The 11,714-nt window shown below is 40.6% G+C and overlaps 1 protein-coding gene across 1 annotated transcript; it reads left to right on the forward strand.

Annotated features, from left to right (window-relative positions):
- Positions 1-2,082: 2,082 nt before the first annotated feature.
- On the forward strand, positions 2,083-6,702 carry LOC109952928 (extracellular calcium-sensing receptor-like). Its single transcript, XM_020588253.1, has 11 exons — positions 2,083-2,252; positions 2,371-2,662; positions 3,127-3,369; positions 3,507-3,602; positions 3,719-4,013; positions 4,152-4,324; positions 4,409-4,639; positions 4,727-4,850; positions 5,419-5,612; positions 5,784-6,062; positions 6,274-6,702. Exons 1-11 carry the CDS (start codon positions 2,083-2,085, stop codon positions 6,700-6,702), a joined length of 2,526 nt encoding a protein of 841 aa, XP_020443909.1.
- Positions 6,703-11,714: the final 5,012 nt, after the last annotated feature.

An 11,714-nucleotide genomic window follows, 5' to 3' on the forward strand; every position in this document is an offset into this window, starting at 1 on the left:
CTTGGTAGATTTGCAGTGGTCTGATACTCCTTCCATTTCAATATTATCACTTGCACAGTGCTCCTTGGGATGTTTAAAGCTTGGGAAATCTTTTTGTATCCAAATCCGGCTTTAAACTTCTCCACAACAGTATCTCGGACCTGCCTGGTGTGTTCCTTGTTCTTCATGATGCTCTCTGCGCTTTAAACAGACCTCTGAGACTATCACAGTGCAGGTGCATTTATACGGAGACTTGATTACACACAGGTGGATTCTATTTATCATCATTAGTCATTTAGGTCAACATTGGATCATTCAGAGATCCTCACTGAACTTCTGGAGAGAGTTTGCTGCACTGAAAGTAAAGGGGCTGAATAATTTTGCACGCCCAATTATTCAGTTTTTTATTTGTTAAAAAAGTTTGAAATATCCAATAAATTTCGTTCCACTTCATGATTGTGTCCCACTTGTTGTTGATTCTTCACAAAAAATTACAGTTTTATATCTTTATGTTTGAAGCCTGAAATGTGGCAAAAGGTCGCAAAGTTCAAGGGGGCCGAATACTTTCGCAAGGCACTGTACTTAAAAGAAACTGTTAGACATTTTGGGATAAACACATATTTGCAATTCACTCATAGAGAGTGATACCACCCTCATATCCCTCTGTTGAAGATATGGTTACTGCTGCTGGCAACCAGTTAGCTCAGCTTTGCAGAAAGACTGCAAGCAGGGAACAGACCTTGCCTGCTTCCATCATTTAACACAATATTGTGTTTGTTTAATCTGTACAAAAACCAAGGTCTAAAGTAGGAATTTCAGCACATTCCCGCCCATAAAACCATGATGTGCTGTTGCTAAGCTATTCGTTTCCCCTTGTTTCCAGTCTCTCTGCTAAGCTTCTGGCTCTGGCTTCATAGTGAACATAAAAATATGAGTGTTATCAATATTCTTACCTAACTCTTGACAAGAAAAAGAGTAAGTATATTTCCAAAAATATCTCAACTATCCTTTGAAAGGCTACTGGAGAAAAAGTGCAGACAAGAGGAGAGAAGAGGAGCAGTCATTAGGACACTCTCTAAGATCCAACAAAGGCTGTGGAAGAGAGAGATCAGATGGTCTAGAATGTGAAGAGCACAGGAAGAATAAGAGGCAGGAAAGAAAGAGAGAACAGAAAAGAGAGGACACTCGAGGTGTAATCGAATGAACACTTGTCTCAGACAGGGTTGGCTTCTGAAAATGACAGCTCTCTCCTTCTCCCTCTAACCCCTCTCATAGGCCTCTCTAATCTATTTCTCCTACTAATTGTACATCTACACAAGTACCCTCACAAGCTCTCATCATTGGGGTGGCGAGATTTGCGAGACATGGGGTCGGACTGATTGCGTGATTACAACCCCTGCTATCAAAGAGTGTGGTTGCTGATGACCATCAAGGATTAAAAACTGACTCAGGTGTTTTGTATGATCTTTCAAAAACAATGATGGAAAAGCAGTCGCTTGTACCATAAGCTCCAGTATCTCATATTAAGATTGGAGAAATTAAGAGTTGCATCATCTATTTTCAAAAGGCTATCCCTGGTGATCTGAACAAACACACCTGGGTTTTGCTCCATTACTGTGTCAACTTCAAATTACTGTTCCCTGCATTCTCTCCCTTCAATAACAAACTCATTTTCTTCTCCTGCTAAGCCAGAGTCTGATTCCCCTCCCATGTGGCAGTGTTTTCTGTATATCAGATGCATCGACTTCCTCTCCCTCCTGTTGTTGTGCCAAGAAATGACCCGCTACCACTCAAAGCAAGTATCCCTCTGTGTTACCTAGTTCAGGTATAAGTTTGTGCTTGTGACAAAAACAATAGAATATAACAACAAAAATATGCTGAATGACTGTTGAAGCTGCTCTGTTTCATCAGCAACAATTAAAGGTGTCAAATTTAATGTTTCTTTTGGCCTGGTCATGTTATCTGGCTGTATTTACTGTATATGCTCATGTACCTAATCAATGGTGTTTATATTTTGTCCTTTGTTTGGATTTCGCTCACTACCCTCCTATCTTTCAAGTGATGCTTATCTGTGCTCCGCTCCTCTGCTGCCTTGCTGGGATGATGCAAGGGGTTTATGGAGCGGGGTCCTGCCAGCTGATGGTAAAATTTATTCCCGGTAGTGTTTATCAGGCAGGAGATGTGGTGATCGGAGGTCTGTTTCCTGTTCATCTAATGGCACCACAGCCTGAGACAGAATTTCAGAGTGAGAAGGTTAATGCCTTCTGTGAGATGTAAGGCTTCTTTGAAAAATTCAGTATTTTCTTTTCTTGTACGCATTTGACTGAACACTCTATCATATATTTTTATTTCTGAAATTCTTCTTTCCTGCTGTTATTTTCCTGCATGCAGTTTTCACCAGAGAGCTTATCGGTGGCTTCAGGCCATGATCTATGCAGTGGATGAAATTAACAATAACCCAGATCTCCTGGCCAACTTCACTCTTGGCTATCTGGCAGCTGATACTTGCCTAGCAGAAAGCATCACTCTGTTAACAGCCATGTCTATTGTAACTGGACAGGAAGCTCATTTGGCAAAATCAGAATGTGGATCTGTGCCTACAGTGCCAGTTATTGTTGGTGATTCACGCACTTCAGCCTCCATTGTTGTGGCAAACACCCTCAGCGTGTTTGATATACCCATGGTGAGGATAATTGCTGCACTGCAAACACTGTGATGATTCATGTGCTTGTTAGGTTGCCTTGCTAGTTTTGTGAATGCCGTATTTCACTAGCATATGTCTCTCTTCTCCAAACACATTTGTGTTTGGGCCGCACAGTGTTACACTGCTGTCTCATAGGAAGTAGCTCATGGGGTCAGACCCCAAAAGGTCTAACTTTGGCTGGCTGTGTTCAGTTGGCAAGTTCTGTCTGGGTTAATGAAAATTTCCTCTGACTACTTCTGTCTTCTTCCGAATCAAAAAGGTCAATGATAACTATTAGAAATGCTCTTGCAATAGCTTTTGACAAAAGCCTCGTCCTCAAAAATTTAAGTTGATTATTGCACATTGCATTAACTGCTCACTTACGTCTAACTCACCATAGGTGTCTGTTTCTGTTTTATATACTCACTGTGTCTTATTCTAATGGCCACTCTTATTCTTCACAGGTAAGCTACTTAGCCTCCTGTGGGTGTCTGAGTGATAAGAGGAGATATCCACTGTTCTTCCGCACAATGCCCAGCGATGCTGCAGAAGCAAGGGCCATGGCTGTGCTGCTGCGCCTGATGGGGTGGGCGTGGGTGGGGCTGGTGTCTGCGGATGATGATTTTGGCAGATCTGGGATGCAGATGTTAATAGAAGCCCTCAGGGGAACTGAAGTGTGTGTTGCCTACAATGAAGTGATTCCAAAGGTACTATACTGTAATGGCCCATTTTGAAGATGGCTGCATATCCCCTCTCTTTATTTTTCATTTTTTCCCTGACCATTTGCTCTCTTTCTTACTATCTGCATTGTCTTTGATTTAATATCTCTCACTTTTGTCCTAAGGACTATCCAAAGATGAGAATTCAAAGAATTGTTAAAACCATCCAGAAATCCACTGCCAGAGTCGTGGTAATATTTCTTAAAGATATGGATGCAGAGGTCATTTTCTTACTGACACTATGAGTTCTTGTTTTCACATTATTTACACATACAGATATTATGCACGTTAGATGCACCCGCTCATAACACATCTCTGCTGCTCATCTCTTTGTCAGGCTTTGTTTGAGGAAGTGGTCCATCAAAATGTAACAGATAAGCAGTGGATCGCCAATGATCCTTGGGTGACATATCGTGCTTTCTCAGTTCCTCGTTATGTTTCCTCACTGGCTGGGACGATAGGATTTGCTCTGCGGAAAGCCGATATACCTGGGCTGGGAGCGTTTCTGACTCGCATTAATCCCCATTCACCCAACTCAGACCCTTTTGTGAAAGAACTCTGGGAAACACTGTTTGGATGCTCTCTTAGTGGGGGCCTGGGACAGACATTGTGTTCTGGCTCTGAGGTTATAGGTGAACAAACCCGTTCTATCATCTGAAACATCATTCCCAAAATATTTCAATTTTTAACTTAATTTACACTATCTGTCTTTTAAATTGAGGTGTATTTATTTATTTCCTTATCTGTTCTCTGCAATGAGTTACTTACAGCCCTTGGGGAGAGTTTGTATGCAGATCTGTCCCAGCTAAGAGTCACTTACAATGTCTACAAGGCTGTTTATGCTATTGCTTATACAATAAAAGATATGCTGGCCTGTGAACCTGGAAAAGGTCCCTTTCTGGAAGGCCAGTGTCCTGATGTTGAGATGCTCCAGCCTGCTCAAGTAAATGAAATTCTACTGTCTTTAGGTGCCACAAATGTTATCCTTTTCAGAAGTGATATGAAACAACCTTTTTCTCTCTCTCAGATAGCTCACTACCTGCCAAAGGTGAACTTTACAACACCTTTGAAGGAATGGATGAACTTTGATGAGAATGGAGACACACCTGCTTCGTACGATATCATCAACTGGCACGTGACAGTTCAGGGAACAGCAGAGTTTGTCACTGTTGGCCATTTTGTGCCCTCTCAAGGGTCAGATGGCCAGTTTCACATTGACATGGACAGAGTGGTGTGGGGAGGAGGCAACAGACATAAGGTGTCTCTTTTTGCAAACTTTTTTTAAATCACACCTATCGGTGTGACTCAAAAACTGGGCTAATATGAGTATATTACTTGATCTTAGGTGCCTGTGTCTGTGTGTAGCAGCCCTTGTCCCCCTGGTACAAGGAAAGCTGTGCAGAAAGGGAGTCCTGTGTGCTGCTTTGACTGTCTGCCTTGTGCCAAGGGAGAAATCAGTAACAAAACAGGTGATTTTGAGGGTTCCTTTTATTTATACATACAGCTCTTCTCCGAATTCATGTAAGCAATGAATTCAAGAATAATGGCATACTGTATATAAACAATATGTACCACCCACTGTAAACCTAGTATTGTCTAACAGCTTTAGCTTAAGGCAGAATGTGGAGGTAGGTATTTCATGTAGTAAAACCAAAACAAGCCTATACCAAACTAAAGTCTCTGAATACAATTCATACATCTCAGTAATAATTAAAAAATTTGAGAATTAAATGATAGCTTATGTAAGAATTATGTGCTCTAATGTAGCAGTAAAATTAAATTAAATTAAATGTACTTTAGAGGAAGGTTTGCATAAATTGCTTTTAACAATCAAAACATATTGGTCTGCGAGTGATTGTATTTGCAATCATTTTACAACCTAAACATAACTAATTAATAATTATAATAATAATTTAGTTTACATAAATAAATGGACATTAAAATGTCCAAGTTTTCACTTTCCATTATTTCCATTCTATTACTGAAAAACACAATTCCAGGTTTTAACTCTCTCTCTGTGCCTTTGTCGCTTACTAGGATCACTGGAGTGTGTTCGGTGTCCTGAGCGGTTCTGGTCCAGCTCAGACCATACAGTCTGTGTTCCTCTGCAGCTGGATTTCCTTTCTTACGGTGACACCATGGGAATCATCCTGTCCATTGTCTCAACTGTTGGGGCAGCACTGACTGCTGCCACATTCGCCACCTTTCTTTGCTACCGACATACACCTCTGGTAAAGTGGAGCACCGTCCCAGATGATACCACATCATATTTTGGAGAGTATTACATCATATTTTCATCAGGCTAAGAGAATAATGGTGATATTGTAGTTTTGTGATCCATTAACTTAAAAAAGAACACTGTCAACACCATGCTGTAATTTACCTTTGTGTCCCTCCCTTAGGTACGAGCCAACAACTCAGAGGTGAGCTTTATGCTCCTGCTTTCCCTCAAGTTGTGCTTCTTGTGTGCGCTGACCTTCATTGGACAGCCAGCGGCTTGGTCCTGTAAGCTGAGACACACACTGTTTGGAATCAGCTTTGTGTTGTGTATTTCCTGCCTGCTGAGCCGCACTATGGTGGTTCTAGTGGCCTTTCATTCTACGCTCCCAGGGGAAAACCTGATGCGTTATGTTGGGCCTGCTCAGCAAAGGGTGGCCATCTCCATCTGCACTCTAGTACAGGTGATGCTGTTTTTAACACAGAGCTGTTCTAATCTTATTCATTTCTGTACTGTAGAACAGGATCAGTTATGTAAATACATCTTGTGCATATACTGAACTACTTTCTGTTCATGATTTGAATTCCATAATACGAGGTCTAATTCAAATTTCGTTGTCTTTGTATTCTAAACATATCTTTGTTTCTGTTTCCTGACACAACCTTAAACTCCAGGTGCTGATCTGTGTGCTGTGGCTGACCCTGGCTCCGCCTCGGCCTACAGAAAGAGACAGCATGGACAAGCGGGGACCCAAGATCATTCTTGAATGTGCTATGGGCTCTGTGGTGGCCTTTTCACTTGTCCTAGGCTACATTGGCCTGCTGGCCTGTCTCTGCCTCCTCTTGGCCTTCATGGCAAGAAAACTTCCTGACAACTTTAATGAAGCCAAGCTGATCACCTTCAGCATGCTGATCTTCTGTGCTGTCTGGGTGGCCTTTGTGCCTGCCTACATCAGCTCCCCTGGGAAGTATACTGTCGCAGTAGAAATTTTTGCCATTCTGGCCTCCAGTTATGGCCTTCTGTTGTGTATCTTTGCCCCAAAGTGTTATATTATTCTTCTGAGGCCAGAGAAAAACTCCAAAAAACATTTAATGGCCAGATAGCTCAATAAATGTTGGCAAAAAAGATATACAGTAGGGTTCTATTTTCCTGCAGCCACAATACCAGCAGTAGGGTGATCTGTTTTTTGTGTCTGTGCCTGTTTGATAATTTCCTGGCAACAAACATTTTTGTTTGCACCTACAGTGGTGTGAAAAAGTGTTTGCCCCCTTACTGATTTCTTATCTTTTTGCATGTTTGTCACACTGTAATGTTTCAGATCGTCAAACAAATTTATATATTAGTCAAAGATAACACAAGTAAACACATCATGCAGTTTTTAAATGAAGGTTTTTATTATTAAGGGAAAACAAAATCCAAAACTATAGAGCCCTGTGTGAACAAGTGTTTGCCCCCCTGTCAAAACACTGGTTTATCGCACCTGAGTTCAATTTCTCTTGCCACACCTGTTCGCAATCAAGAAATCACTTAAATAGGACCTGCCTGACAAAGTGAAGTAGACCAAAAGATCCTCAAAAGCTAGACATCATGCCGAGATCCAAAGAAATTCAAAAACAAATGAGAAAGAGAATAATGGAGCTCTATCAGTCCGGAAAAGGTTATAAAGCCATTTCTAAAGCTTTGGGACTGCAGCGAACCACAGTGAGAGCCATTATCCACAAATGGCGAAAACATGGAACAGTGGAGAACCTTCCCAGGAGTGGCCAGCCGACCAAAATTACCCCAAGAGCGCAGCGACAACTCATCCAAGAGGTCACAAAAGACCCCACAACAACATCCAAAGAACTGCAGGCCTCACTTGCCTCAGTTAAGCTGAGTGTTCATGACTCCACCATAAGAAAGAGACTGGGCAAAAATGGTTTGCATGGCAGAGTTCCAAGACGAAAACCACTGCTGAGCAAAAAGAACATAAAGGCTCGTCTCAGTTTTGCCAGAAAACATCTTGATGATCCCCAAGACTTTTGGGATAATACTCTGTGGACAGACGAGACAAAAGTTGAACTTTTTGGAAGGTGTGTGTCCCATTATGTGTGGCGTAAAAGTAACACCGCATTTCAGAAAAAGAACATCATACCAACAGTAAAATATGGTGGTGGTAGTGGGATGGTCTGGGGCTGTTTTGCTGCTTCAGGCCCTGGAAGACTTGCTGTGATAAATGGAACCATGAATTCTGCTGTGTACCAAAATATCCTGAAGGAGAACTGCAGTCCCCAAGCTTTAGAAATGGCTTTATAACCTTTTCCGGACTGATAGAGCTCCATTATTCTCTTTCTCATTTGTTTTTGAATTTCTTTGGATCTCGGCATGATGTCTAGCTTTTGAGGATCTTTTGGTCTACTTCACTTTGTCAGGCAGGTCCTATTTAAGTGATTTCTTGATTGCGAACAGGTGTGGCAAGAGAAATTGAACTCAGGTGCGATAAACCAGTGTTTTGACAGGGGGGCAAACACTTGTTCACACAGGGCTCTATAGTTTTGGATTTTGTTTTCCCTTAATAATAAAAACCTTCATTTAAAAACTGCATGATGTGTTTACTTGTGTTATCTTTGACTAATATATAAATTTGTTTGACGATCTGAAACATTACAGTGTGACAAACATGCAAAAAGATAAGAAATCAGTAAGGGGGCAAACACTTTTTCACACCACTGTATGTAGTAGGACCAGTGTGGCTGAGCCTGTGTTACTGTGGCTTTACTTAAAGGATTATTACAAGAAGTAATAGCAATTGAAACCATGTTTAGAAATATTTGGACAAACTGAACATGAACCTACAGTTATCCCTAAATCAATCCCGGGCCTGTTAATATAAGATTGGTGCTATAATTGAACATAGGCTCAGAGCTGCTGCTGAGAAGGAAAACGCTCAGGATGCAGAATGGCAAAATGTGAGAAATGATACAGTAAGAACACAGAAAATGCACTGACTGTGCACACAGATGCAGAAACATAAAAATGCTGGCACCCCTGTATTTCTGTCAGATAACACACCACTTCTCCCAGAAAATCATTGCAATCACAAATTCTTTGGTGTTCTCATGTTTATTTCTTTTGTTTGCATTGGAACAACACAAAAAAGCAGAAAAACGTCAGGTCATTCATGGAGATGAACTTTTCCTCTCTCAGAGACCTCAGTCTTTTTCCCTTTGCTGCTGCTTGCTGAGAAGATGGGGGGAACTGATTTGATTGGCCATTACTGAGGCTTGCCTTGACTCTAACTGCTCATAATGCATTTCTCTCACTATAATAATGTATTCAGCCTCTCCTCCACATTGCACCTGTCTATGCCCTGTATGCACCAACACCCAGAGGTCAGACTTATATTCCTGCCTGTGCCCCAAAACAGTTCACACTGAAAAATTAGTTTGCCTAAATATAGACTTCTGAGAACTGTATGATGTCTATCATGACAAATACACACACAAGTTCATATTATTGAATATTCTTTATAGTCTAATACTATCATTTTTCTGTGCTTGTGTATGTACGATTTGATGTAAAATACATTGCTGTTGATGTGTTGCGTGTGTATGTCTGCATAAATGAAAATAAACATTTCTTCATACTATCAGCTCACGAGCTGGTGTGGTGCCACCCTGACAGCCCATCATAAATAATCACTCATCAGACAGTGGATGTGTGTGTGCTTATGCTGTTCACTGTGAGAACTGCTCGGTCGCGCACATATTATTCAGTGTGAAAAATCGGTATTGCTGTCTTTTGATTGCATTTTTTTCAACACATTTTGTATCTGTGCTCCCATTCTAAATCAGCCAAACATGGATCTGTCGCCTAAATAAAGTAGCATAGTGACTCATACTATATCCAAAAAAAAAACAAAAAAAAAAACATTATGAGTGCAGCTATTTCAATCTCTGGGGATTTCTGAGCTCTTCTAATCATTCACTGCTCTATATAATAGCCACATGGGGCCCACTGAATAGCGCTATTATGGCAGAGAAGAGACGTTAGCTTCAGTTCTACAGTGCCCATGTCTTCTGTGACACTGGCTGTCATTACATACAGTAATGGGTGAAAGAAAGATGGAGTAAAAGATACCTGAGCAAAGTTGGTTTCTGGAGGGGAAAATGGCAGAATAAGTAGACACTATCACTGTGCAAAAAGAACTTAGGTCACGGTATGATTCTTACCAAAGCATGTGTTCTTCACCTAACCCACATGCTGATTATTTAAAGTCATTAATATCTACACACAATACTCCTTTAAAACCCATTCTGTCATTCTGTATCCTCTAATACTGCTGTTGGTATCACTGGTGCATGTGAAAAAGGTGGAGAAGAGAACATAAAATACAATACCTCGCAATAAAATGCAAAGCTCTACAGCTACATTAAGTGACTCTTAATGTGCAGCTTTTCTCAGACTACTGCAGCCAATGATTCAACATGATGGTCATTAAGAGGGAGGAAAAGTAGTATGGTTACCAAGTCCTTCAGTTTTTAAAAGTGTCAACCGAAGGAAACGCAACACACGCTGGACACACGGCTTAACAAATCTGCAAGCTACTTCCTCAAAACAAACTATTAGCAAACTCTTTGGATGACATCACACCCAAGCATACATTATGGGCTGTTTTTGATGAATTGTCCCTGATGTGCCACTGTTGGGAAAGTCTTTTATCACTAATAGAAAACGTGGTCAACATTTGCCGCATTAAAAATCTCACTGATGACAAGATTAAGTAAACAGCTGTATGTAAACAGACGCCATGCCCTTATCACATAATTCTCCTCCTGACTTTATCTCTACATTGTCAACAATCCTTTGTCATCACATCTCAACACATATTTTGCCATTATTTTTAGGAGTGGGCTTCTATGAATTCTGGACTTCTCTCGCTCTTTTAATATGTTTTATATTTCCACAGCCATAATATGCTTCTATTTACATTTGTGTGCCTGTAATTTGATAGCCCATTCATTTTATTGAAAGAAATTACAGTGCGGTGTTTTCTCATTCAAAGCTAATTAATTATTTAACCCTCAAGTGGAGATGATCTATTCTGGTTTCATTATTAAATCAAGCAACTACTGGTGCTACAGTATGACCTGAAGGAATACTCTTTCTCTGAAATGAAACAGAGGCCAGCTGTGCACTATGAGAAGAAATCAATCCACCGTCTTATAGTCTCTAGTCTCTTTGTAATGCGCAGATGGGGAAGACAAGAATGAAGACTGGAAATCGATGTAAATCGAGTAATATGGTGTCAATAAAACACTGCTGTCCATCTAAACACCTTTCCCTTCTCCTGTCTGTCTCTGTTGGCCATCAGAGTCCATGTCCCAATTCACTCCTCTGCCTTGGGAGGAACAACAGATCAATCAGAGACGGATAATCAGTGTCAGCCTACACACAGAAACTTGTTATTGTAGGAAACAGCCAGGCTTAATGTTTACATGTAAAAGCCTCTGCAGTATGAGGATTTAATTAACAACTGAGATTTCCACAGAACATACCTCAGAGACCCTGGGCTGTCATTCTATCACAGCTCAAACCAGCATGGACTCTGCTGCCAACCCCTATTCAGGCCTAGGACATAGCTGTCCTTCACATTTCCACTGGCAAGTGTGATCCAAGGAAAGGATTTTTTTTATGCTTTGTGTAAAGTGTTGACTATGAAGTCTTGACTATGTGGATGAAATAAACTATAGGGGGGTTTACAGCACACGTCATTTATTGATGACAGTTTACAACAGTTTCTTTTGTAATATCTGTCTCTATTTCTACATTACTGATCTAATGAATTAAAAAAGTAGTTATCTGTCCACACTAGTAGTATAAGAGTAAAAATGGTATTCAGGAAAATTCATAAACATGTTGAGAAAGGTGTGTGAAATCATAGCTGTGCATTTCCTGATTGAACATGAAGAATGAATAGAGGAAGCATTGACAGCACACTACTACCATCTGGTGGGCAAATGATGATAAAACACATTTTTCCTCAGTTTCAGGTAGAGTTCGGTTTTTTTATTCATATAGAAAAAAAAGAAAGAAAAAGCAGTGCATAAAATATGCATGGAATGCACACAATCTC

The sequence above is a fragment of the Monopterus albus genome, unplaced genomic scaffold (assembly GCF_001952655.1).
Source record: "Monopterus albus unplaced genomic scaffold, M_albus_1.0 scaffold517.1, whole genome shotgun sequence".
Classification (NCBI taxonomy): Eukaryota; Metazoa; Chordata; class Actinopteri; order Synbranchiformes; family Synbranchidae; genus Monopterus; species Monopterus albus.